Raw genomic sequence first — 26110 nt, 5'->3', positions numbered from 1 at the left:
GCAGCCCCTCCGGTCCAGGCTGAAGGCAAGCTCTCCACACAAAGCTACACCTGCCTGCACTGTCTAAAGAACCACTGTAAACCAGAGGGACTCCCTGCCCTGCAAGACTTCAGAGAATTCATGGTTTCAACCTCTTTTTAAAAAATTCGGACAAAACATTTGAAGTGTCTGAAGTGACTTTCAGGCTGGGAAGATGGTTTATATTTAAAGATACGGGGTTCAGTCCTCAGCTCCGGAAAAAAAAAAAAAAAGAAGTAGGGGGCTGGAGAGATGGCTCAGCGGTTAAGAGCACCCAACTGCTCTTCCAGAGGTCATGAGTTCAATTCCCAGCAACCACATGGTGGCTCACAACCATCTGTAAAGAGATCCGATGCCCTCTTCTGGTGTATCTGAAGACAGCTACAGTGTACTTATATATAATAAATGAATAAATAAATAAATAAATCTTTAAAAAAATAAAGATACGGGCTGCTCTTACAGAAGCACCCTCATGGGGGTTGGGGATTTAGCTCAGTGGTAGAGCGCTTGCCTAGTAAGCACAAGGCCCTGGGTTCGGTCCTCGGCTCAAAAAAAAAAAAAAAAAAAAAAAAAAAGAAGAAGAAGAAGAAGAAGAAGAAGCACCCTTGTGGAGGATTACAACTGGCTGCCATGCTGCCATGGGACCTGAACTTTGCATCCAGGCAGCCAATACACCCATACACATAAAGGAAACCACTGTAAAGAGCAAGTTTCACTCCTTGAGAACTCTGAAATAAAACTGATAGTAAGCTCTGGAAAACCTAAGCCTGCCAAGAGATAATGGCAGACTGACAACTAATAAGAACAGACACTACACTTGATTTTAGCCAAAAGACTGAAAAACATTACTTTTTCTTTCTAATTGCTCAGAGCTTTTGTTTTCCTGATTTTGATGTAGGCCTGATGTTGTAAATATTCTCCGAAATATAATTTTGTTTAAATCAGTGTTTCACAATTCATACTACACAATAGTTGTTTTTTTTTTTTTTCTTTTTCTTTTTTTCGGAGCTGGGGACCGAACCCAGGGCCTTGCGTTTGCCAGGCAAGCGCTCTACCACTGAGCTAAATCCCCAACCCCAGTTTTTTTTTTTTCCATGAAAGCCAAATTCTCATTTATTTAACTATGAGTTTGATGAATGCTGTTTTTTTTTTTTTTTACAAGTCAAACCCAGAAAAAAAAAAAATCCAGGAAAATTCAGTGTCTCAGGAAAAACCTTCATGAGATTTATTCTACATATTATAAATCTTAAAACCAAAATGAGACTCTTCCTGTAGAGTGTATTGGTATGTACTATGTTACCAGACTAGGAGACAGAGACAGGATTAGCTTGAGTTTGAGGCCAGCCTAGGTACTGGGAGCTCCAGGACAGCTTAGGCTACATAGTGAGACTTTGTCTCAGACAAATCAAAATAACCCCTCCCCTTGCCTTTTTAGAAAATAAGGTAACTGGCACCCAAGGAAGCTGCTTTTCCTCATACCTTAACTCTTCTCAAACAGCACTGTGCTTGTAAGCACCACATCCCTCAGCAGAACAGCCCCTCTGGCCTTCAGAAGGAATGCGTCTCATGCTGGAGACTCATCGGAGGGATGAGCAAAAGGTGCTGTAAGGGAAACATGACTGGCTTTCCACAACACTCCTAGCTACCCTTTATGCCATGGGGAACATCTATTCTGACTATGCTGTATCAAAAACATCTTGCATTTTTAGGTTCTGGGGTTAACTTTTAAACCTGTATTCAGTTCACATCTATGTTTCAAAAGCTGCACCAAATCTACTAGGCTTTTTTTTAATACTCTTTACTGCATGCTCTGTCTATATGCATGCGTTTGGATAATAAATATTAAATATGGGAGGGACGTATGGAATCCATAAAGTTAAAAATGAAACTAAATTGAACATTAAAAAAAAAGTACATGATAGCAGGAGAAATGAAGGGCAAAAATAAATCTGAGGTAACAATAAGTGGCCCAATACCACCAATCTGAAGTATCTGTAAAGATTCAGTAAGTGTTTGGAGATTCAAGTAACAAACCATCTGCTCCAACATGGCGCCTTCTGGAGTCCCTGCTGAGTGAGTGTCAGTCCAGGAGCCGGCACTCACACAGCTCCTTATAGATCCTCTTCCGCACTCGAGGCATGTCTTCTTGAGAAAACTGGAAAGGCTGCTCTAGGGCGAGGCACTTGCAGTACTGGAGCACAAAGACTCCACAGTCACTGTCATTTTTCTGTTGTGGAATACACTTTGTAACAGCAGTCTGCCAACCCTGAAGAAATTCAGGTCTATTTTTTTCTCTGGCTTCAGTCAGCAAATACTTTCTTATATTCTCTACACAAAATTTAAAATGAATGCCTTGGGAATCATAAAATGAAATAATCCGACTGGAGAGTGTCACAGTAATGAGAGACCAGTGGACCTCCAGGTGGATGGGAATCAACAGAAGACTCTTTTTAAACAAATCCACCTTCTTAGTCCATCTCTTAACTCCATTATAGCCTTTGGTTACCAGCTGTCTATGGAAAAAGCTGTTGAAGAAGTGGACCTTGTCTGGGACTGCATCCATTATCAGCTCGCCATACATATTAATAACCTGGTCATTCAACCAATTCTGACCATCCAAAGTTGCCAGGTCGTCCATATCCAGCATGTGCTTGTTGTAGAAGATTCGGAAGTTACACTTTTGATGTCTGGCCCGGTAGTTTGTTATTTCCCTATTGATAAATGGTTTTCTATTAGAAAAGTCTTCATTAAAGACATCTTTTAATCTCCCAAGGACATCTTTCTCACTGAGTGGGACCAGACTTCCATACTTTTTCATAACCTCGTCTAGGAACCCAGAAAGGCAGGTCGAGAGCTGCTCATCATCCACGGGAGACGCTGTCTGGCCACTCTTGCCACCTGCCACTTGGTTTTCTACTTTGAGCTCACTGCACACCAAGGGAGCATCCAGTGGACTCTTACAGTAAGGGTGGTCCAGCAGTTTCAAACTAAGAATGTTCTGCCTGAGAGACCCATCCTCCTCCATCTGGAAGTTCTTATTCTGAGCGGGCTCCTCAGACACAGGCCCATCTACACTACTCACAGATTCGTCTGCTCCAGACACTGACAGCTTCACTCCGTCATCGCTGACAGCACTTGTCCCGCTTTCCTGCCCCAGAGTCATAAGAGCTCTTTCAGTTCCCGGAGTGAAGTTGTCACTAGAAGGATGTCCCATCAAAGGGATTTCATGAATTTGCTCTGTACACTCCCACTTAGGAGAAGAGAATGGCTGGTCCCAAGTGTATGTGGTGCTGCCATTCTGCTGGTCAGGGAATGCTGCATCTAAACCATGCTCCTTGTCCAAGGCAGGACTTTCTTTAGTGTGGCCATCAGGCACGTGACAGTTTTTTCCCTTCACCACAGCACTACTGTCCATGTCTGGAAAGTATGGCTGACACCGACAAGGGTCTTTAGGTTCTAGGGAAGGGACTGGGCTGCAATCGCCACCCTCAGTGTTGTTATCCCTAAAGTTCTCTTGATGGTCCCCAGTGACCTTCTGCACCCAGCTTTGCTGGGCTTTTCTTAGCTTGCAAACTCTGCTTTTCGTTCTGAAGTGCTGGGATCTGAAAATCCTATACCGAAATCTAATCATGGATAGTTTCTCATACATCATAAGAGACACTTTGACTCTTCGATATTGGTTAGGTTGGAACTTTTTTGGAATCAGGGGTCTCCTGTTCCTGTGGTGCTCTAGCCCTTGGTAGCAGCCATAACAAACTCGTTTTCTATGTTTGTTCAAAACCACAGTCTTGCCACTGTCACTTGGACTTTGGCTCTCCCCATTGAACTTCATGGGAAAGTCTGAAGCTTGTGGGTCCGTGCTAGGTTTGTGACCATTGGCCTTACCTAAAACAGTATTTGCCGACAAGCCAGGACCTGCCTTCAGAAGGCTTTTCTCTCTGCAGTATTCACGGCCCAAGTTCTTTGCTGAAGAAAGTAATTTATCTGCTTGGAGTTTCAGGAGACTCCTGGAAGAGGAAATGAAGTGCTTAGTGTCCTTTCTTTTCACTTTGGCATACAAAGAACTAACATTTTGAGTGGCCACTCCAGATTTGGTCTTTGAACAAAGTGGTACATCCTGGGCCCATGTTTTCTGGATGTGAAGACCCCTCTTATTACACTGGAAATGCTTCGACTGCCGATGCCAAACAACTGGCCTTCCCAGCTTAGCTTTCAGAAAGCACAAGTTTTGGGGAAAATAGAGTTTCTTAAAGCCTCCAAATCCCGTATTCCATTTCTCAGAAAAGGCTAAGTGAATTCCTTTCTTCCATAGAATTTTCTTCTGTTTTTTCATTTTTCTGATGCATAATGAGAATTGGATGTAACTACTTTCTTTGCTCCCGGCATCTAATCTTCTGCCTGGACCGCTGCCTCGCCCTCGCCCGGAGAAGCCAGGCCAGCGACCGGGGCTCCGGCCTGCTTTCGGCCGGCGAGGCGGCCCAGCTTCCAGTTTTTTTTTTTTTTTTTTTTTTTTAATAGTGCTTTGAAACTGTTACCATCTGCCTCCTTGGCACAATCATTTGCATAATCCTGCCCATCCCATTTTAACATTATCCTGATTGGTCCACCTACTTTAGAATCTCAATGTCCAGTGGGAGAGGGAGAGAAAGAAAGAATCCCTGAATATAATTTCTTGTTTCTTCTTTGAAAACTGCAAATAAGCCCTCCAAGGATCAGTAACCACCAACCCTGCCTCGTGGGGGCCCTAGCATTTATCTACTCCATGAAAAGTTCCCAGAGTGTCAATCATCAAACACTCGCAGAAACTATCTGCAGCAAAACCACACTTATGCTAGAGCACAAGAAAAATCATGGTCAGCTGCTGTGGACAGTCTGAAGCAGCACCATATCTGCACAACTGGAATTAAAATAGAAACACTTTTTTAAAAAGTTGTATTTATTTTACTTATAAGTACACTGTTGCTATCGCCAGACACACCAGAAGAGGGCATCAGATCCTGTTACAGATGGTTGTAAGCACCATGTGGTTGCTGGGAATTGAACTCAGGACCTCTGGAAGGGCAATCAGTGCTCTTAACCACCGAGCCATCGCTGCTCTAGCCCATAAAAACACTATCCATTTCTGTTTTTTTTTTTTAATATTTATTTATTTATTTATTATTATACACCGTACAGCTTTCTGTCTGCATGTGTGCCTGCAGGCCAGAAGATGACCCCAGATCTCATTACAGATGGTTGTGAGCCACCATGTGGTTGATGGGATTTGGACTCAGGACCTCTGGAAGAGCAGTCAGTGCTCTTAACCACTGAGCCATCTCTCCAGCCCACGTTTCTGTTTTTAAAGAAACCAAAATTCCAGAATTTTCATTATAGATGAGTGAGTGAAGTCCTGAGTGCACTTTGTATGACGTGACAAAGGCCAAGGCTTTAGACCCAGGAGAAAGTGACAAATATGGTCTCCATATGGCTTAGGCTAGAAGTCAAAGTTGCCTTCTGACCCAAGTACGAGTGTTTAACTGGTGATTGTATAAAACAAAACCAAACGAACGAAAAACTAACAACTGCAGCCAGCACCATCCTCCCGAATGTTCACAGCCTGAGACTACTTGGCTACAGAGACGTCTTGGAGAGACTACCAACCTTTACCCCTGTACCGTGTGCCTAATAAGCTAAGTTCTAATAACGAGGCTAAGCTTCAGTTAGGAGGCAATAGGCTCCATTCCACCTTAGTGAGCACAGACATGTAAGTACGTTATGTTTTCCCTTCATCCCCTTGCCACCTCTAATCAGGTTTATAGCCCAAGACTTGCAGAACTGCATACAACTCCTCCTCCGGAAGAGAAGCAGTGCTCTTAACCTGTATGCCACCTTTCCACCCACCTCCACCATGTCTCACTGGAGTACAGTCACTGATTTCAGCTAGACGGACCAGCCAGCAAGCACCAGGGATCCTCTGGTCTTTGTCTTCCTAGAGGTGGAAGTACAGATAGGTCCTGTCAATGCTCTTTGTTTTCTGGATTTTTTTGTAGACGTTGTTTCTCTGTGTAGCCCTGACTGTCCTGGAACTAGCTCTGTAAACCAGGCTAGCCTTGAACTCAGAGATCACCTCTTGAGCACTGGGACTAATAATGGTGTGCACCACCACCACTTGGCTTTTATTTTGATACTTGGATGTTAGGGATGGGTGTTGGGGATCGAACCAAGGTCTTCAAACTATTGTGGCTCTTTTACCATCTCCCCAGGCTGTGTTTGGTTTTATTTCTTAGTCTTGCCATGTAACTCTGGGTGACGGGAAACTCGCCTCTCAGCTTCCAAAGTGCTGGAGTTAGGGTGGTGAACTGGGATGCTAGGCTGATATGTTTTTCTGTGCTTGAGTGTTAGCTTATGGATTTTTGAAGTGTTTTCCTTGGTGACTTTGGAGGTTAGAAGAGGGTGTGTGATCCCCTGGACATGGTGCTGTAGCTCGTTGTGAGCCTCCTGCTGTGAGTGCTAGGAACTGACTTTCCTGCCAGACATCGATAGGATCCTTAGTGGGAATTTCTCCCCATGATGGACTAGAAAAGTACACAGAACAGGAAATGTCTCAAGAACACAAAGGGAATTATATTGAGGGTAGGGTGCTTTTGAAGCGCTCTGTTCTGAGTATACCTGTGGGGAGTGTGCCCTGGCATTTCAGTGTTAGTGGGAACCACGTACTGAATTCTGTGTGCACATACCACCTTCTCCTGGTTCGACCTTTCTATGTAGCCAAGAACAAACTTGATTGGAATTGCAGGACACTAGAACCCACCAATTAAAACCTCACTTGCCTACTAGAAACCAGGCATCCTTGCCCTATCCCAATTACTGTTGTTTTCAGACAGGGTTTTTTTATTTCTTGCTGTCCTGGAACTTTCTGTAGACTAGGCTAGTTTGGAACATCCCAAGTGCTGGAATTAAAGGAATGTGCCATCTTCACCCGGTGTTCTCTGTTGTGGAGAACAGTGGCTCCCATACTAGTCTTTCCTAATGATCCCCCTCCCCCAGCTGGGGACCGAACCCAGGGCCTTGCACTTGCTAGGCAAGCGCTCTACCACTGAGCTAAATCCCCAACCCCTGCTTGTGGCATTTTTAATAACTTACTGGTCCTTATATGCTTAAATACTTCAACATGCTTAGGTGGTCTTCTCAGGACCAACCTTTTGTCTAATCCTGTCAACTCTATAGAGGGAACATCTTTTGTTTGGCAAACTATTCAGAGGACATAGAAACCTGACATCCCCAGCTCCCCCCTCACAACTTGGGCAGGATAGTTACTGCTTTGCAAAGCCTGGCTTCAATCTCCCAGCACCCATGTGACAACCACAAGACTTCACTCCCAGGGTTATCACTATGGTACCAGCCAGTCATTGATGCAAATACATTAACACACCTGCATAAAACCCAAATTCTCAGGACCCACCCAAACCAAATGTAAACTGTCAATTATTCATTGACATTTGGCATTCCAAATAGATGAATCACACAATAGCATAAAAAGCATTTATTGCCAGGAACAAAAAGAACAGCACAAATAACTGCGGAAGGATCAGATTAACAATGTGGTAAGCGGGGCTGGGGATTTAGCTCAGTGATAGAGCGCTTACCTAGGAAGCGCAAGGCCCTGGGTTTGGTCCCCAGCTCGGAAAAAAAAGTGGTAAGCAAGGAAGATAAATTTGGAGTTGCAAATATTTCAATCTTAAGTAGTCTAAGGAGAAGAGGAAGGGGGTATGGGGGGGCAGAGAAATATAGCCTCTGGCAGTGAAATAAATATTAATCTGCTCCAGCGGTACTGAAGAGATCAACCATTTCACTTGGAGTGCCACTGATACTGCTCAGATGCTAAAAATCCACAAGGAATCAACAGGCTGTATTCCATGAGTTCTGAAGTTTGCCGTGCCACTGGCCTAGGTAATCGGATCTTTGATTTCAGTTCCTGTAAGGTAAAAGTTTTAATTAGCAGAAAGCAAAATCTACCCTGCCCACCTAATTACAATGACTTGAAGGGCTACCTACCTCTAACACACACCTCATCCCTCTCCTCAGACCTGAAAAACAGACAAACCACCTTGTTTCCTTTTTAATCAAAGTTTAATTCTTCCCTTTCCACACATACAAATGATCCCTCAGACAGTTCCTTCTGGAACAAAATTTCCTCTTTTCCCCCAGCCAGCCCCAGTGGGTTCACCTTTTCAGGCTCTGGAGCTAGGACAGGAAGTAAGACGTGTGAATGTTTCTTCATAGGGAAGTTACTAACTTGGTACACTTTACATCTTAGTTTTCTCACCTTACTTTAGCCTGGACTTTATGAAGATGTGCTCTTAGTTTTCCTGCAAAACAGTAAATAAATTTGGGTCATTATCCTTATTGCCTAAACGTATCCTACAGAGATCATATACTAACTAGCATAAAACCCTTCCTGTTTGATCCAAGATGAGCTCAACTCAGAAAATACCTTTCTCCACAGCTATCAGACTGGGGCGGTATTCAGTTCATCAGGGTGAGCAGGAAAGCACTGGATCAAGCCATTACGTATCTACCTAATAAACAATAATATTGCTAGAACATTTACCTGGCATGGCTCCTTTGCGCTCGGCCAGTCACCATATCTGAAACACACAAGATGGGCAATGTTAAAAATCCTGGCAGATTGTTCCCATCCAACCCATCATCCTCAGAAAAATCAGATTTCCAAGTCTCAACAGCAATCATCAGCCGAACGAGATTCTATGAAAGTCATCATATATATGAAGTACTTAGGACCTGAGTCCAGCAGTGTGCACACCACTGCACGCTGGCTGCAATTACTTACCTCTGAAGCACCAAGTAACAGCACTGCTAACAGAACCTGGAGAAAAACAAACTATTGAAAAGGCTTGATATGTAAGCACCCTTGCCCCAACACGCCACCCTTCAGTTTCTCAGGTGTTCCAGTGTTTTCATTAGCAGTCATAGTGAGCTAGTTGATTCATCACAGAAACAGCCAATCTGGTGAACAAGACACACCACCCCAACAATCTAACCTTCGAACGCTGGAGATGGATGGCGTGCAGGAACAACCTCCTCCTAAAGTAACGAAGTTAATTAGTCAAAGTATCCACATTGGTCAAGACCTGCCTTAGCATTTTCTTTTGGTTTTTCAACACGGCTGTCCTCAAACCCTGCCAGTTATAAATTGTTTGCCACTCCTAAATTGTTAAAGCAAAAATCTCCATACTCAGTTTGATCTGGAGTTGTTAGCACGTTAGCACGTAAGTATCCAGGAAAAATAAGGGAAAGGGAACATGCTAAGGAAGGCTTAAGTGACAAAGCCCACTAGCTATACTAAACAGTCACACTCAGCCTTCATCAGTATCAGGGAAAAAAAAACCTCCCTTACCTTTAAGATAATCACCACCAAGAAAACCTGGGGAATAAAAAAAAAAACTTGTTACTTTCAATGGTCAGGACAGAACAGATACCTATTCCTTACCATCAACTGCCATCAGAACTCTAACATGCTATAATAAATTCACACCTTCACGGAGTTATCAGTGTATCAATTCAAATCATCTGACAGTGAGTTGAGTGAGCAAAGCCTAAATATAGAGATATGCAGAATCCATAAGCAGCAAAGATAGTGTGCCACTTCAGCGTTTCTCCAACTATTTACCCAAAGAGAAAGCCCAAGCTCCATCTGGACTATTACCTGCATTCATCCCGGGTATGATTCTGGGGGTTTCAAGTCACGTTGCCACCGTACCCTTAACATAGAAAAACAATGTCACTTTTTAATGCAATCACAGCTACCTAAGCCCCTTCTGTTTTCAGCCCACTTTTCAGCAGTAAGATGACATCACCTAAGTTCAGCCATATGCTTGTCATTTATAATACATTCATCATCAAGTGGACATCTAAATGTGCTCCCAAGGAAAGCACAAGCCACGGATACTCACCTGATTGTAAGAAAAACTTGCTATTTGTAAAATTGAACAGGCCTGGCTCCAAAGTGCAAACGGCTTTGACATTAGCCATATCTGGAACAGAAATAAAAACCCAACTTCAATATCAGAATTTACTCAACTGTCCAAATACCTGCTACAGATTGTGCTACTCAGAGTATTTTTGATTTCTCCACTAAACCATCAGAAAGAGAGAGTTCAGCTTCTAAATCATCCCCGTAGCACGTTCATAACTTATGCTCAACTAAAAGAAATAAAGAAGAAACCCCTAGTAAAGTTATTAACACTTACTTTGAAATGAGAGCGTGCTCCCATTCTTTCGCATGTAAAAGAGTACCTTAAACCTGTAAGAGCAAACAGCATCGGGTTATTCCTACACCGCTTTTACATCACAACCTCTGCAGGGTCAGAAGGCCGTAGGTCCGGGGCCAGCCTCCTCAGAGTTACTTATCCTCACAGAGATCAGTACAGGTCTGTGAAAAGGTCCTCATCATAGGGCATGGCCTCGCACTGCCGCCACCATTTTGTCCTTCACATAACCCTGCCTCTCTAGATCCTGAACGCCCCAACATGGCCTCCCCACTATGACTATGGAGAGCATTACTGAAGTCCACGTCTACGAACGCTATATCCACGGGCGTCTCTTAAACCACCAGAAACAAACATCTCATAAGAAATATACAAGCGGTGGTTCACAACATAGGCAGGTAGATCCTTCTGATAGAAGCCAGCCGCAGTTATAGCTAGGCTGGTTAAGAGAGAGGGGAGGGAAAAAAAGGTTAGAAAAAAACCAATCACAGCCCACGAAGAAGACTTACCCAGAGCAAAGGAAAATGAGACCGAAAAGAACAACGTGTGGCCTATAAATAGCGTGTCGCAGAGGCCCACGGGATTTGGAGGTGGGACTAGGAGGGACGCAGGCGCTAAGGTAAGCGTTGGGCGAGCCGGAGGAATTGTGGGTAGAGGATTCCGCCCAAAGGCGCGTGTGGAGTGTTCCGCCGCCTATTTTGCAGCGCGGAAAAAGAGGCGCAGGCGCTCTAGGGGAGTGCGGCGGCTGCTACTAGGCGGTTCCTACCCACTGCGGATGAGACGTCATCGTTGGAGGTTTGGCTTCCCGACCGTTACATCTCGACAGTCTGGGTCACAACCACCAAATATATCCACACGTTGACGTGATTTCTTGCCCTTACTCACACTAAGCCCGCGTGTCGATCCATCTCTATGGATCCCGAACCTACTGAACACTCCACCGGCGGCGGCTCGGTTCCCCGCCAGCCGCCCAGCGCGCAGACGGGGCTTGATGTCCAGGTTGTCAGCGCAGCTGGCGACTCAGGTACTGGGCCCTGGGTTGAGCTCGGTTAGATTTTCGCTTCCTTGCATGGAGCCTTTTAGGGAAACACAGTCAGGACTAGATCCCCTGCGTCATTCTGGAGACCGATTTTTTTTTGTTGTTGTTGTTTGTTTGTTTTGCTTTATGGTCTATTTTCGCCATGATCTTGGCCCGGATTGAATGAAGTAGGGCCAGCATTATATGTCACGTATGGAGCATGTTGCATGTTTTTGATTTTAGCAGTGCTATAGTTTAAACCTGCTATGTGCATGTGTAGACAAGTGCTATACTACTGAGTCTGATACCTCTCCACACAGCTGGGCTTACCGTTTAAAGCACCCAATATGAGTTAATATTCCACACTAATAAGAGTTAGGGACAACCCTCATTTTATAAATGGGTGATCTTAGATATAAAGAACTCTGGAGGAAGCAATTCGTAGAAATTACCAGTTGTCTAGGTCGCAGCTATAGACTGGTTATTGAGACTGTGCAGCAGCATCACCTCATTAGTCATACGCATATAATAAATATTTATATGCATAAGCTCGCCTTGTAAGTGATTATTACTACTCTCTTATTAGTTGCTCTCCTGCATGACCTCATTTAATAATCCTACTATTCAAGTTGGAAGATGTTAATGTAAAGTAATGGGTGAAAAACCCAAGGCCCAAAGAGGTTAAGTAATTTGCCGAATCCAGATTTAATTTGTTATCCAGTAACAGTTATCCAGTAATTTGTTATCCAGATTTAACAATATCAGATCCAAGGTGTAAATCCAGGCAGCCTGATTCCAAAGTCAGCACTGGTTACTCTTTCAGAAGACCCTGGTTCAGTTCATAGCTCATAGCCATCTGCAATTCCAGTTCCAGGGGACCAATCCACACTTCTGGCCTCCAAGGGCACCTGGCACATATGTGGTACTCACTTACACACCTAAGTAAATAAACTTAATTAAAAAAAAACAATGCTGGGCATGTTGATACATGCCTGAAGTCCCAGCACTAGGGAGGTAGGGTCCACCAGAGTTTGAGCTCTAATCCAGCCAGGGCTCCAGAGTTGAAACCCTGTCTCAAAAAAAGAAAAAAAATTGTACTTTAGTCTTCATTTTTTGGTTTTTTGAGGCAGGGTTTTCCTGTGTACCCCTCGCTGTCCTGGAACTTGCTTTATAGAGCAGGCTGGCCTCAATCTCACAGAGATCCACCTGCCCTCTTGCCCCGAGTGCTGGGATTGAAGGTGCGCAATGTCACGTCCCACCTTTATTCTTTTTAAAAGGTGGATTCTGTAGCATTTACAGTAGGGGTTGAAGTGATGATTCAGCAATTCAGATCAAATGGTGCTCTTGTAGAAGACCAAAATTTAGTTCCTAGCACCCATGTTGTGTGGCTTCTAGCCACCTGTAACTCCCGCTCAGGGAATCTAACTCTCTTCTGGTCTTCTTGGCCACCTGTACACAAATATTTGTGAAGACACAAACATATACATAAATAAAAATTAAAAAGAAAACAAAAGCAAGCCAAACAAAATTTCATTTTCCAAATGAGAATGATACATATACTTATGTGTGTGTGTGTATATATCTGTATGTTTGTGTGTGTGTGTGTGTGTGCGCGTGCGTGTGTATGTGTATGTGTGTGTATCCAGCAAGACCTGGAGCCAATGGAGTTATTTGTTCTTTAATATGTGGAATAAAATCACATTTTTCATCTTGTATTTGTATTGAGTTGTATTTCAACCTTTAAAAATTATACTTTAACAGCTCATTGGTTCTTTTCTTGTGTGTGTGTGTGTGTGTGTGTGTGTGTGTGTGTGTATGTGGGTTCAGTAGTGTGCATGCTCTAGCATATCTGGAAGTCACAGGTTGACTTTGAGGAGTCCGTTCTGTCCTTACAGTTTGGGTTCCAGGGGTTGAACTCAAGTATTTTTACCCGTGAGCCTTCACACCAGCCCTTGTTTTTTTTTTGTTTTTTGTTTTTTTGTTTGTTTATTATTTTATGTGAGTACACTGTCATTATCTTCAGACACACCAGAAGAGGGCATCAGATTCCATTACAGATGGCTGTGAGCCACCGTGTGGTTGCTGGGAATTGAACTTAGGACCTCTGGAAGAGCAGTCTGTCCTCTTAACCACTGAGCCATCTCTCCCACCTATATTTTTTTTGGTTCTTTTTTTTTTTTTCGGAGCTGGGGACCGAACCCAGGGCCTTGCGCTTCCGAGGTAAGCGCTCTACCACTGAGCTAAATCCCCAGCCCCTCCCACCTATATTTTTGAGTCATGTTCTTATGTACCCCAGGTTGGCCTGGAAGTCCGTATCTAGCCAAGGATGAGTTGACTTTGAACTTTGGATCCTCTTGCCTCTACGCTTTGAGTACTGGGATTGCAGGTGTGTGCTGGGATGCCAGGTTTTATGAGGCAGTGAAGTTCAAACCCAGAACTTTTGTATGCTAGCAAACCCTCTACTAACTGAGCTACATCCCCAGTCTTACCCCGAGTTTGGTTTTGTTTTGTAGGTTTTTGTTTTTGTTTTCTTTTCCACAAACTATCACACTCCAATGTTTGTTCCCTTCTAGTCCATTCTTTACGTTGTAGCTAGAATGTTCAATTCCCAGCATCCACAAGGCAGCTGACAACCATTTGTAACTTCAGTTCCAGGGAATCCGATGCCCTCTTCTGGTCTCTAAGGGCACCAGACGGGCACATAGTACACAGACATCTATGTAAACAAAAACACCCTTGCACATAAATTAAAAACACAACCGTCCAGTTCACTTCTCCCCTTATAGTGTTTCAGTGCCCCTTTGCTATTAAGCCTACAATCCAGTTTGACTAATACTGCTATAAAGAAACATCGCTCCTTGCCTATTTGTTTCTGTTCCACTTTTCTTTCTGTTGCTGTGATAAAATAACCCTGACAAAAAGCAACTTAGTGGAGAGAGAGGTTTATTGTAGCTTACACTTTACAGCTACAGTCCATCACTGTCAGGGAGTCAGCACAAGCTTCTAAAAGCCACGTTACATCCATAGCCAAGAACAAAAAAATGACTGCATCCATGCCCACCTGCTTGTTTACTTGTCCTTAGCTCAAGTTCTCTACTCTTAGCTCAGGACCCACTGTGGAATGAATGACGCCGTATACTTTGTCTTCCTATATCAAATAAGCCTGTGAATCACAGACATGGCTACAGGTCAGCCCAGTGCAGACAGTCCCTCATTGGGACTCTCTTCCCAGGTGATTTAGGTCATGTCCAGTTGGTAGTTAAAGCTGACCATCTGAGTCTTTTTTCAAACATGTAGAGGTTAGAGGGCAACTTTCAGGAGTTGTTTTTCTCTTACTGTGGGTCCCAGAGACAGCACACAGGTCATCACAACATCACAACCAAGTGAGTCTCAGGGACTGACTTAACAGACTTGAAGGCAAGTACCTTTAATTGCTGAGCTGTCTCACCAGTTTGCCCCCTGATCCTGATCCACCACTCTTACCAGCCACGAAAGGCTTGAGATTCGGCCTTATGCAGGACAATTGTCTCCCCATTACCTAGGAGGATGTAAGACACTAATAGAATACAGTATGTAGTTATTAATTTATTACTTCAGCTGCACGAATGATAGATGGGGATCTGGACGATGCCAGACATATAGGCCCATGCATGCTAGGTGGTGCTCACTAAGCAGAGATGTGCACGTACTTTGTTCTTGAGAGCTTGGGCTGGTTTGGAGCTCTGACTCCTCCTGCCTCAACCTCCCTTTATATTTTTGACTGATTTTTTTTTCTTCAGTCTCCTTTGATTCTCTGGCTAGAGTGCTGATGAATGTTTGGTCAAAGAACAACCCTGCCCCCACCTGGTGACAACAGGAAATGTATTTGGAACTGGGAGACCCAAGTGGAGAAGTTCCGTCTGCCCATCTTTGTTTTAGGGACTTGAATGTGTTAAACACACACCATACCACTAAGCCGTAACCCTAACACTATATATTTATCTATTTAACAATTTATTTTTTTCTTTTTTTTTCAGAGCTGGGGACCGAAACCAGGGCCTTGCGCTTGCTAGGCAAGCGCTCTACCACTGAGCTAAATCCCCAACCCCATAATTTATTTTTTAATTTATTTACGTATTCATGTGAGTGGGTGCTATGTAGCAAGGGTGGAGTTCAGGAGGCCATTTTTGAGGGTTGGTTCTCTCCCCACCATGTGAGTCCCAGGGATTAAACTCAGGTCATCATACTTGACGGCAGAGGCTGTTATCTGTTTAGCCATCTCACTGGGCCCTAAGTTAAGGTTTTCTGTCTTTTATTGATCCCTGGGTCCTTGTGTGTGCCTGGCAAGTGCGCCTACCACTACTGAACCACACCCTGGTCTAATGAATAGAGTCATTAATTGATTCTAAAGGTCTATTTTATGTGTGTGGGTAGCTTTGCCTGCATCGCATCAGTGTCGGCACACCATGTGTGTGCTGTGTCCCTGAGACCAGGAGAGGGCATAGGAACTTCTGGGACTGGAATTCTAAGTGGTTGTTGGCTGCCCTGTGAGTGCTGGGAATTGAACCCTGGTTCTGTGGAATAGCAGCCAGTCCTCTTTTTTTTTTAATATTTTATTTATTTAATGGATATGAATACATTGTAGCTGTCTTGAGATACACCAGAATCTGTTACAGATGGTTGTGAGCCACCATGTGGTTGCTGGGAATTGAACTCAGGACTTCTGAAGAGCAGTCAGTGCTCTTAACCACTGAGCCACCTCTCCAGCCCCAGCAGCCAGTCCTCTTAAACCCCGAGCCATCTCTTCTCCCCCACCTCCTACTATTTATTTATTTCTGAGATCATGTTTCCCTCTGTACCCTAGGCTGGCTTAGAACTTGTAATCTCCCTGCCTCAGCCTTCCAAAGTGTTGGATGGCAGATGCTCCTCACACCTAGTTCCCTTCTACTTAGTTTTCTGAGGCTGTTTAAGAATATGGCTATCCTCTATTAATAGCTGGACCCACACATTCTGCCTTTCTTTTTTTTTAAAGGGGACTTTATTTTGCCTTCTAATGCATGTATTTCTTTCTTTTTTTTTTTTTTAAAGACTTATTTCTTTATATGAGTACACTGTCGCTGTCTTCAGACACACCAGAAGAGGGCATCAGATCCCATTACAGATGGTTGTGAGCCACCATGTGGTTGCTGGGAATTGAACTCAGGACCTCTGGAAGAGCAGTCGGGGCTCTTAACCACTGAGCCATCTCTCCAGCCCTCTGCCTTTTTTTTTAAAGATTTATTTTATGTATGTAAGTACACTGTAGCTGTCCTCAGACACACCAGAAGAGGGCATCAGATCCCATTACAGATGGTCGTGAGCCACCATGTGGTTGCTGGGATTTGAACTCAGGACCTCTGGAAGAACAGTCAGTGCTCTTAACCACTGAGCCATCTCTCCAGCCCAAATTCTGCCTTTCATTTCTTCCTTTGTGTGGTCTGTTCAAGACACCCTATGTTACACGGGTGCTTTTTTGCAGGATGCATAAATGATGGTGGTTCTAATGTGGGTCTAGGCTACTAGCTTTTAATACTTCCAGTTCTTTTGGTTTTGCTTCAGCCTGGAAGAACTGTTTCAAGGTTATCAAAGACACTGGGTTGGTGTGATGTTAGGACGTGGTAGACAGTGTTCACCATATGACAGGATGTTCTGGATGTGCTGTACTCAGTGTTTCCAAGTCACTTTGTACTTTGGTTACTTGTGATAAATGTGTTGGTTCATACCCACGGTCTTTGCGTCCTCAGTGGCTCAGCTGTGTCCCTCCCTCTCACACTATCAGCACTACACAGTCATGGTGGTCCGCTTAGCTTCTACATGATGTAAATGCTCCTCTCACTGATATATACTTGCTGACTTCAGTAACTGTCTCCTCTGCGCCTTTTCTTGGGCTTCCGTTCTCGCTATGGCCTCACACAATCTACACATCCCAGCACATCTACTGTATTTACCTCATTTTTGTCTTGAGTGATGTTTGTTTCTGAGTCAGGGTCTTATGTAGCCCAGGCTGGCCTCAAACTTGTAGTGTAGTTGAGGGTTACTTTGAACTTTTCATGCCTCCACTTCCTGAGTGCTGGGATTTTAGGCCTGTGCCTCCTCTGTGCCTGGTTTATGTGGTACTAGGGATAGAACTCAGGGCTTTCAAATGCTAAGCAAACAGTCTAGTGACTGTGCTACATCCCACTTCTTCAATGCCTGTGGTGCTGCAGATTGAACCCTGGGCCTTGCACACGGTAGGCAAGTACCTATCCTCTGAACTCCAGCCCTTTAAGTTTATATTAGTCAGCTGGGTTAGTTGTTGTTTTATATCCCAGATAAGGGAAAGCAGTCTCCTCTAGAGCACTGAGGAATGCTGTCACTTGAGTTAGAGCTTGAATGAGGAAGAGTAACTTAGCAGGAAGAGCCAAACAGCAGAACAGCAGCACACGAGGCATTAAGACTGGAAACACACTATGCTGTGCAATTGGCGGGTGCTGGGAAGCTGCTGTGTCCGGACAGCAGTGGTCAGGAAGGTGGGCTTGGTGGAGACTGCCGGGAGATCTCTAAGATGCTTAGGGATAGATCTCTGCCACTTACATGTGGGGGCTGGGAGATACCATGCTACCTTAAATTTTATTTATTTTGTGGAGGGCAGTGAGCATGTGTGGAGGTCAGAAGAGAGCTTTTGGGAGTCAGTTCTCTTCATTGAGGAGTGAACTCAGGCTGTCAGTCTTGGTGGGTAAGCAACTTTACCAGATGAACATTTTGTTGGTTTGATCCAATAAGCCATCTGGTTTCTAGGGTGCGTTTCATTGAACCCTCTCAAAGACTGCTTCTGCTTCACAGTCCACAAACCTTGAGCTTTCTGGCTGGGTAGAAAGTCCATCTTGGACTTTTCTTATCTGGCATGCCCAGGGCAAGGTAGGACTCTTATCAACTGTGAACACTGGCATGACCCTTAACCTCTACTGACTTTGCTCTTCCTAGGAGCTGGCATGTACCCTTTTCTCTAGTGAGGCTAGGGAGGATCTTTGGGAATTCCAAAGGACAGTGGCAGGTGATGAGACTTTTCATATCCCTTCCTCTCTACTGTTCAGACCTTGGCGTCTGCTTTCTTCCAAATACATAGCAACCTTGGCTGCTGGCCTAGGTGGGGAGAGGGAGAAAGGACCCGTTGTTTTCTTCTGCTTCTCTCTGAAAATAACCAAATTGGCTGTGGTAAGGAACACGAAGTTCCTGAGATTGTTGGCATCACCAAGAGTTGCTGTCCACTGGTCCCTGCTGCGAGCCCAGTCTGCCCCATTTACCCTCCTGGCCAAGGGCCTCTGTGGGTGGGAATTGGAGAATCTTTCAAAGTGTGAGGGATCTAAGCTGCCTCCAGGGCCTAGCATAGTCAACTGATGTAGCCCGGCACACCAGAGGGTTTGAGAGTTACTGCAAGGTGGCTAAGAGTCACAACAGCTTGTATATTAAAAGGGTAGATGCCTCATTACCTTTGGAATGTTTATTACAGCCCCATTAGTCTCTTCTGGATGCCTGACTCCCAGTAATCCAACATTCTCACTAGTAACTAGGGTAGGATGAGAAGGGTAGTGTCCACTTCAACTCTGCAGTTGAATTTTAAAATCAAGAAGAAAGGATTAGAGTTGATTCTATGCAATTTATGAAGGAAAGGATTAAAGTGGGTGCCCAGTAAATAGTTGCTGCCTGAGGAATTAAACTCAAGGAGTCTTAAAGGTGAGTTCGGGTAAGCCTCAAGGGGAGTCCTGGAGCTCAGCTAAGTCCAGAGTCTGAGGAGGTGTGGGTAAAGCAGAAGTGGGAATGTAGTGCCAAGATCTGTGTGAAGTTGGGGAGATCAGATGTTAGCCTGAGCCCGGCCTGGGGCGAAGGGATGATGACGCAGATGGAGGCTGGTGTCATCTTGCAGAGAGAATAGAGGCTTCCTCCGGGAAAGGGCCCGGAGGAGGGCTTTGGGACCTGGTCAGGACACACTCACGTTTGTTATTCTAAGGGTTACTGGCTACAAGGTCAGCTTCCCAGACTCTGGCTGCATTAAGCGTTAGGGATAGACTGGCTCACGTAGCGAGGCTGGAGGTGTGAAAGACTTCTCTGCATCTCTTTAAGAGGCGGATCGGGGCGGAGTCATGGGTCACTTCCCCGCCGCCACGCCCGCCTGGCGGCAGAAGCAGTTAGGGAAGCTAAGCTAACTAGCCTCACGGGACACCTCTCCAAACTAGGCGACCCACTGACTACAGGCCGTGTCCTGTCACCGTTTCTGCAGGTACCATGAGCCAGGACACCGAAGTGGACATGAAAGATGTGGAGCTGAACGAGCTGGAACCGGAGAAGCAGCCTATGAATGCAGCGGACGGGGCGGCAGCCGGGGAGAAGAACGGTCTGGTGAAGATTAAGGTGGCCGAAGACGAGGCGGAAGCCGGGGTCAAGTTCACAGGCTTATCCAAGGAGGAGCTATTGAAGGTAGCTGGCAGCCCGGGCTGGGTGCGCACCCGCTGGGCGCTGCTGCTGCTCTTCTGGCTCGGTTGGCTGGGTATGCTGGCGGGCGCCGTGGTTATCATCGTTCGGGCGCCACGCTGCCGTGAGCTGCCGGTACAGAGATGGTGGCACAAGGGCGCCCTCTACCGCATCGGCGACCTTCAGGCCTTCGTAGGCCCGGAAGCGAGAGGCATAGCTGGTGAGTGTGGGGTGCGCGCCCTCACCCTTCGCCCCCATGTACCCCTTGTTTAAGCGGGCATTCTGCTGCTCTCCTCCTCACCATCACTAGGACTCTGATGGTTCTTCACCGAACCCTATTTTCTGGGACGACTCCCTGGCAAACAATCCTCTCCACTCTTTCTTAAAATTAAAAAAAAAAAAATGAAAAAGAAAAAAAAACAAGCCCTGCTAACCCGACCCCTACTTCTTCCTAAGGGTGCCTGACTCAGCACATCCCCTTTCTCCTCCCCCAACCACGCGGCCCCTGAGCCAGTTCAAACCAGTTTCTGGAGTAATGTGTGAGGTGCCTTGCGTCAGCTACTTGGTCTCGTGATCCAGCCCCCTTCAGAGGGAGTTGGCGAAAGTGGTGGAGAGAATGTGGAGGCTTTTCATGCCCTACTTGTTAACCCAACTCTCTCCTCATCATAGGTCTGAAGAACCATCTGGAGTACTTGAGCACCCTGAAGGTGAAGGGCCTAGTTTTGGGCCCAATTCACAAGAACCAGAAGGATGAAGTCAATGAAACCGACTTGAAACAGATTGATCCCGATTTAGGCTCCCAGGAAGATTTTAAAGACCTTCTACAAAGTGCCAAGAAAAAGAGTAGGTCTCAAGGAAGCAGAAAGGGCTTGGCATTCTGGCCAAGAAACAGGATAGGGCTTTTGTCTGCTTTTCTCCTAACTGGCTTTGTTTTTTTAGGGCAGGCACAGGGGAGATATGCTATGATTCACACTAAACAGTGTGGTTCATTTGTGAGAGTAATTCTTATTTATTTTGGTTTTGAGGCAGGGTCTTACCTTGTAACTGATTGGTTGGCCTGTACCTTACTTACTACCATGACCAGGTTGGATGAGAGTTTACAGGGCTCCACTGGTCCCAAGTGCTAGGCTTAAGTGTGTCACCATGGCTTGATCAAATAAGTGGCTTTTAAATTTCTAAAGTAGTTCCTATATGTGTAAGAGATTCAAATACTGCTTTAACCCAATATAGAGGGCTGAAAGTGTAGCTCAGTTTGTAAGAGTGCTTGCCTAGTGCCCGTGAAGTCCTGAGTTTGAGTCCTCAGTACAGCATAAACAGATGTGGGAGCATGTGCCTATAGTCCTACACTTGGGAAGTAGATGTAGGAGGCTGTTTATCCTCAGGCAGCCAGCCCACATACACAAAACCCTGACTTAAAGGGGGGAAAAACAAGAAAGAAACCAAAACCTCACTATGGAAACATGTTGAAAGACCATACCTTGTTGGGGAGATAACCCCTGGCCCAATAGCACAAAGTTATTTGCTCTACTATAAAAACCTCCGGAGGGGTTTTGTGGGTTTCATTCAGATTTTGTACAAACTATACATAGGTACACTTAGTAACTGTGTGTTGAAGTTCCTTGTTTCCTCTTCTTCCCCTAAAGAATTTCTCTCACCTGGTTATTTTCCTAGGCATTCACATCATTTTGGACCTCACTCCCAACTATAAGGGCCAGAATGCATGGTTCCTCCCTCCTCAGGCTGACATTGTAGCCACCAAAATGAAGGTGAGGTTTTATGATTGGTGGCATATAGATGCTGGGGATTTATTGTGTGGATTTATTCATAGCAAGCCGCGTGCACTCAGCGTGGTTCTCTTCTCATAGTCTCTTCCCATAGCCAGAGGGATATTGTTTCTTTTCTGACTGTTCTGTTCTTTGTGTTTCCGTTACTCTGGAAGCAAGGCTGTGCCAGGAAGGGAATTTCTCAGATGTCAGTTTGGAAGTTTAATTTTTCTTTTTGTGATAGGAAGTCTTTTCTTTCTCTGTGGGAATCCTGACCTGACTGGTTTCCCAGTTTTTGTTTGATGTGTTTGGAACGGAGCCCAGTCTGAAATTATAAGTACTAGAGTCTTATTATGTATCTGGGCTTTTTATCTTGCCCCATATTTTATTATTTTTTTAAAGAGTTAACTCCACTATGAATGCTTTGTAAGGTCTGATTTTATGTGTGTGAGTGTTTGCCTGCATATGTGTTTGTGCATCATGTGCATGCCTGGTACCCCAGGAAGCCAGAGAGGGTGTTGGGTCCCTTGGAGCTGAAGTTACAGACAGTTGTGAGCTGCTATGTAGGTGCTGGGAACTGAACCTGGGTCCTATGTAAAAGTTGCAAGTTTTTAACTCTGCAAAAGCTCTTAACCACTAAGCTCTCTCTCTCGCCCCTGTTCCAAGTATTTTATAGCTATTTCCAAATTTGTTTTGTAAACCCACAAAATACCTGTCATTGCCAGTCTGTTTGTGAAGAAACTGAGATGCAGTCACTTCATGAAGTCTCAAGGAGTCTTCTCTGCTCTTCCTTTCTCTTGAGGTAGTGGCTTAAACTTCATAGCCACCATAATAGGGTAAACCTGATGTCATCCTAGCCTCTGGTACCTACGTTTTAGGACACTGGCAGGTCCAGGATGGACATAACAAAGTAGAGGCAGATGCTGACCCTTTTGGATTCTTAAGTATGTGGGTGAGACGCTCTTGCTAGTTGCTGGGAGATTTGTGTTCTAGAAGTAGTAAGTTGCTGAGGATAACCTTAAACTCCCAGGTGCTGGGATCCTATGCTTGATAGGAAGTTTGTTCAAAGTAGTAGAGAAAGCCCATAGTCCTAGCACTTGAGAGTTGGAGGAGGCAGGAGGATGAGAAGTTAAAGGACAGCCTGTTACGTAGTGAGTTGGAGACTGGTCTGAAGTCAGAAAGAAAAGTTACTTGTGTTATTTTTAGGTGGTAGCCTCAGGTGAAGTTGGGAGAGCATGTGAGACAGGAAGAAAGGGGGTTTGGGGCAGGGTTCTGTGCTTAGTGCCAGTTGAAGTCAGGGCTTTAACCTTCAGGCCTGGGCCTGTTTTACATAGCTGGCCTCTTTTCAGGTGTCTCAACAGCCCTCAGGCTGTGTTTTGAATTTCAAACTTTTCATTCTTGGCCTTGCTCCCACCAGCTCTTGTGGGAGAACATGCTCTCCAAACCTCAGGAAACAGAGAGGAGCAAGTACATTTGCCTTAGGGTCTTGAGTGGTATTTTGGTCCGATTTCTGCTGTACCCCAGTTATAATCCTGGCCATGTCTTCTCTGAGTCTGTTTCTTCGTCTCCAGTCTGAAGGCGTTTTCACTCCACACACTTAAGTGTTAAGGGTTAGAGCTGTGTGTGCTTTTTTTCTCTTGGGTCATTTCTGTAGCTGTTAAAAGTGAAGGTATGTGATTTGCCAAAGGCAAGACAGAATAGAAAAATGCTATTATTACACAGTTGGACGGGGAGCCAAGGGCTAACCTTTGAAACTGGGAGACTGAAACCCTATTTCCTATAGGTCAGAGGGAAATTTGAGGTAGGTGAGGGCTTGCTTGTATGTTGATCTTTCTTCTGTTCTTTTGTCCCCTGTAGGAGGCTCTGAGTTCTTGGTTGCAGGACGGTGTGGATGGTTTCCAAGTTCGGGATGTGGGAAAGCTGGCGGTAAGTGCTTTTTCTGTGTTGAGAGGCAAAAGGCTTTGGTGAGAAGAGTGGGTCTCAGCCAGGGCTAAGTGATGTCCCCCGTTCTGACTCTGCTTTTTTCTACTAGAATGCATCCTTGTACTTGGCTGAGTGGCAGAATATCACCAAGAACTTCAGTGAGGACAGGTAGGTGCCCAACACCCCTGCCTGTCTGAGCCGGTTGTGAGAGCCTCGAGGACCCTTCTCTTTTCCTCTCTCCTGACATTTTCTAATGATCCTCTTATCCTTGCTTTCTGCAGGCTTTTGATTGCAGGGACCGCGTCCTCTGACCTGCAACAAATTGTCAACATACTTGAATCCACCAGCGATCTGCTGCTGACCAGCTCATACCTGTCACAGCCCGTTTTCACTGGGGAGCATGCAGAACTCCTAGTGATTAAGTATTTGAATGCCACTGGCAGCCGCTGGTGCAGCTGGAGTGTAAGTAGCATGCTGGTGGGTTTAAGGGAAGGGGGAAGGTGGTAGATGTATGGTGGACATGCTCAACCTTACGTCTTCCTCCAGGTGTCGCAGGCAGGACTCCTGACATCCTTTATACCGGCTCAGTTTCTCCGACTCTACCAGCTGCTGCTCTTCACTCTGCCAGGAACTCCTGTTTTCAGCTATGGGGATGAGCTTGGCCTTCAGGCAGTTGCCCTTCCTGGACAGGTACCACTTGTCCTTGCCTAGCCCAGTGTGGGAAACAGTGTATCACATTACAGCATCTGTGAGTGGCGACAGACAGACAGTAACCTTGGGGTGGAACTTTGTCGGTCATCTTGTGAGCTATATGGCAAGTGTGTATCTTTTAGGCAGGGCTTTCCTGTTGTTAGCCCCATTTTATAGCCTGGGCTGGCCTCAGACACCATGCAGCCCATTCTGGAATGGAACTCAACTGGGAATACTTGCGTTTCTGGGTGCGGGCGGGGTGTGAGGGTAGCTGCATACACAGGGATCGGAGTACAGGTTTATGGATTAACTTGTTGCCTTGACCCTCTCTGGGTTCTGGGGACCAGACTCAGGTTGTCATTCTGCTTTTACCCATTGAGCCATCTCCCAGACCCCAGGGCCTATTTCTAAAGGTAATGTCTGGTGTCTGAGAAGATGTCCACAACAGTAGACAACATTACTTGATTGGACAGTGGTATTTTGCACCCATTGGCCAGACTTGGAGCCCTCTGGGAACTGAAGCTTAGTGAGAGTCTGAACAAGCAGAGGGTGTGTGCCGTGGTGAGGCGCTGCCACAAAGGCATCCACCAGCAGAAAAAACACAAAATGATGAAATAATCGAGAACGGCAGGAAGGGCAGCGGACCCACCCTTTGTTTTTAAAGTCCCCATTTTCTGTTTGTTAGCCTATGGAGGCTCCATTCATGCTGTGGAATGAGTCTAGCAACTCCCAAACCTCAAGTCCTGTAAGCCTCAACATGACAGTGAAGGTAAGCAGTTCAGGCCTGGCCCTCATGGTGGGCAGGTGCCTTACAGATGTCCAGGGACCCCTCATTCCTTCCCTCTATGTGTGTCTGTCATTTTCAGGGCCAAAATGAAGACCCCGGCTCCCTCCTCACCCAGTTCCGGCGACTGAGTGACCTCCGTGGTAAGGAGCGCTCTCTGTTACACGGTGACTTTGATGCACTGTCTTCCTCATCTGGCCTCTTCTCCTACGTCCGCCACTGGGACCAGAATGAGCGTTACCTGGTGGTGCTCAACTTCCAGGATGTGGGCCTGTCAGCCAGGGTAGGAGCCTCCAACCTCCCTGCTGGCATAAGCCTGCCAGCCAGTGCTAACCTTTTGCTTAGTACTGACAGCACCCGGCTAAGCCGTGAGGAGGGCACCTCCCTGAGCCTGGAAAACCTGAGCCTGAATCCTTATGAGGGCTTGTTGTTACAGTTCCCTTTTGTGGCCTGATCCCTCTACACAGAACCTGCCACCCTTCTTTCCTCTCTCAGGCCTTTGGAATTCTGGTCTTTCTCTCCTTATTTTGTTTTTGTTTTTAAACTTTTGCAGATTACATATGAATTCTTACACTGGGTGTTTTTGTCTTCAAAATAAAAAAAATCACCCCTGCCTCATGAGGTCGTGTCTTTCCTTCTTCCTTTATCATAGAAGGACTTTCTCTTCTTCTTGTTTTATTTTGCTCCCCCTACCCCTGCCATAGTCTCAACCACTTCTATATAGCTATTCCAGCTCTTAAAGTAATCATTTTGAGACCAAGGCTAGAGAAGGGCCCTTCCAAGGTTAACAAGCAAGGTGTCTGGCCTCACTCTGGCCCCAGACTCTTGGGAATTGCCAGCTCTTCTTATCTCTCTTAGCACAGGTTGCCAGCCCATGTGGTCAATTCTCTCATTTTTTGAAGTTTTATTTTGTTTTTTACCAGCTTATCTCTTCAAGGAAAGGGGGTGGGATGAGTTGACTGCACACTGCCAGGGTTTGGGGCTTCCCTTCTTTACTCTTTGGTGAAGCACTTACCAAATGTACGGGACTTGGATCCCCAGCACCATACCCCAACTCTAGAAAAAGCCAACAAGGGGTTGGGGATTTAGCTCAGTGGTAGAGCGCTTGCCTAGGAAGCGCAAGGCCCTGGGTTCGGTCCCCAGCTCCGAAAAAAAGAACCAAAAAAAAAAAAAAAAGAAA

General features: G+C 45.5%; 1 protein-coding gene, 1 long non-coding RNA gene, 7 other non-coding genes and 1 pseudogene across 13 annotated transcripts; 1 reads left to right on the top strand and 9 right to left on the bottom strand.

Annotated features, from left to right (window-relative positions):
* Positions 1–1158: 1158 nt before the first annotated feature.
* Senp5l1 (SUMO specific peptidase 5 like 1) lies at positions 1159–4504 on the bottom strand (annotated as a pseudogene). Its single transcript, XR_015652900.1, has one exon. The product of XR_015652900.1 is annotated as an SUMO specific peptidase 5 like 1 (transcript).
* Positions 4505–7525: 3021 nt separating this feature from the next.
* On the bottom strand, positions 7526–10815 carry LOC100912041 (uncharacterized). The gene is made up of 11 exons (NR_131096.1): positions 10796–10815; positions 10269–10321; positions 9972–10052; positions 9725–9779; positions 9416–9442; positions 9060–9102; positions 8849–8884; positions 8609–8645; positions 8324–8366; positions 8053–8084; positions 7526–7972 (listed from the first exon to the last, which is right to left on the bottom strand). It is a non-coding gene; the product is annotated as an uncharacterized LOC100912041 (long non-coding RNA).
* LOC120100233 (small nucleolar RNA SNORD22) lies at positions 8158–8283 on the bottom strand. The gene has a single exon (XR_015656182.1). It is a non-coding gene; the product is annotated as a small nucleolar RNA SNORD22 (small nucleolar RNA).
* On the bottom strand, positions 8475–8541 carry Snord31bl1 (small nucleolar RNA, C/D box 31B like 1). The gene has a single exon (XR_015656175.1). It is a non-coding gene; the product is annotated as a small nucleolar RNA SNORD31 (small nucleolar RNA).
* On the bottom strand, positions 8715–8783 carry Snord30 (small nucleolar RNA, C/D box 30). Its single transcript, XR_015655690.1, has one exon. It is a non-coding gene; the product is annotated as a small nucleolar RNA SNORD30 (small nucleolar RNA).
* Positions 8953–9016, bottom strand: LOC120100227 (small nucleolar RNA SNORD29). The gene has a single exon (XR_015655731.1). It is a non-coding gene; the product is annotated as a small nucleolar RNA SNORD29 (small nucleolar RNA).
* Snord28b (small nucleolar RNA, C/D box 28B) lies at positions 9516–9593 on the bottom strand. The gene has a single exon (XR_015655732.1). It is a non-coding gene; the product is annotated as a small nucleolar RNA SNORD28 (small nucleolar RNA).
* Positions 9850–9923, bottom strand: Snord27 (small nucleolar RNA, C/D box 27). Its single transcript, XR_015656178.1, has one exon. It is a non-coding gene; the product is annotated as a small nucleolar RNA SNORD27 (small nucleolar RNA).
* Snord26 (small nucleolar RNA, C/D box 26) lies at positions 10125–10199 on the bottom strand. The gene has a single exon (XR_015655694.1). It is a non-coding gene; the product is annotated as a small nucleolar RNA SNORD26 (small nucleolar RNA).
* A 270-nt stretch (positions 10816–11085) lies between the features above and the next one.
* Slc3a2 (solute carrier family 3 member 2) lies at positions 11086–25549 on the top strand. Of its 4 annotated transcripts, none has more exons than NM_019283.3 (10): positions 11086–11310; positions 19580–19990; positions 20440–20613; positions 21442–21536; positions 23391–23459; positions 23566–23624; positions 23738–23918; positions 24003–24146; positions 24832–24915; positions 25013–25549. In NM_019283.3, the coding sequence occupies exons 1-10, from the start codon at positions 11199–11201 to the stop codon at positions 25382–25384; spliced, it is 1701 nt and encodes a 566-aa protein (NP_062156.2). In that variant the 5' UTR covers positions 11086–11198; the 3' UTR covers positions 25385–25549. The 4 variants fall into 4 exon arrangements, with proteins under 4 accessions (NP_062156.2, XP_087440812.1, XP_087440810.1 ...); XM_087584686.1 differs by lacking the exon at positions 11086–11310 and adding an exon at positions 18861–19035 and having other exon boundaries at positions 25013–25548; XM_087584684.1 differs by lacking the exon at positions 11086–11310 and adding an exon at positions 19258–19325 and having other exon boundaries at positions 25013–25548.
* Positions 25550–26110: the final 561 nt, after the last annotated feature.

This window comes from Rattus norvegicus, chromosome 1 (genome assembly GCF_021556685.1).
Source record: "Rattus norvegicus strain SHRSP/BbbUtx chromosome 1, alternate assembly SHRSP_T2T, whole genome shotgun sequence".
NCBI classification, from domain to species: domain Eukaryota; kingdom Metazoa; phylum Chordata; class Mammalia; order Rodentia; family Muridae; genus Rattus; species Rattus norvegicus.
This window is presented reverse-complemented; position numbering and strand designations above follow the sequence as displayed.

Excerpts from the sequence above, each read along its gene's own strand:
- Slc3a2 (NM_019283.3), top strand. The coding sequence starts at position 11,199 with ATGGATCCCGAACCTACTGAACACTCCACCGGCGGCGGCTCGGTTCCC. Across the intron at positions 23,460-23,565 it reads GGGATGTGGGAAAGCTGGCG|AATGCATCCTTGTACTTGGC; the intron begins GTAAGTGCTTTT and ends TTTTTCTACTAG. Across the intron at positions 23,919-24,002 it reads GCCGCTGGTGCAGCTGGAGT|GTGTCGCAGGCAGGACTCCT; the intron begins GTAAGTAGCATG and ends GTCTTCCTCCAG.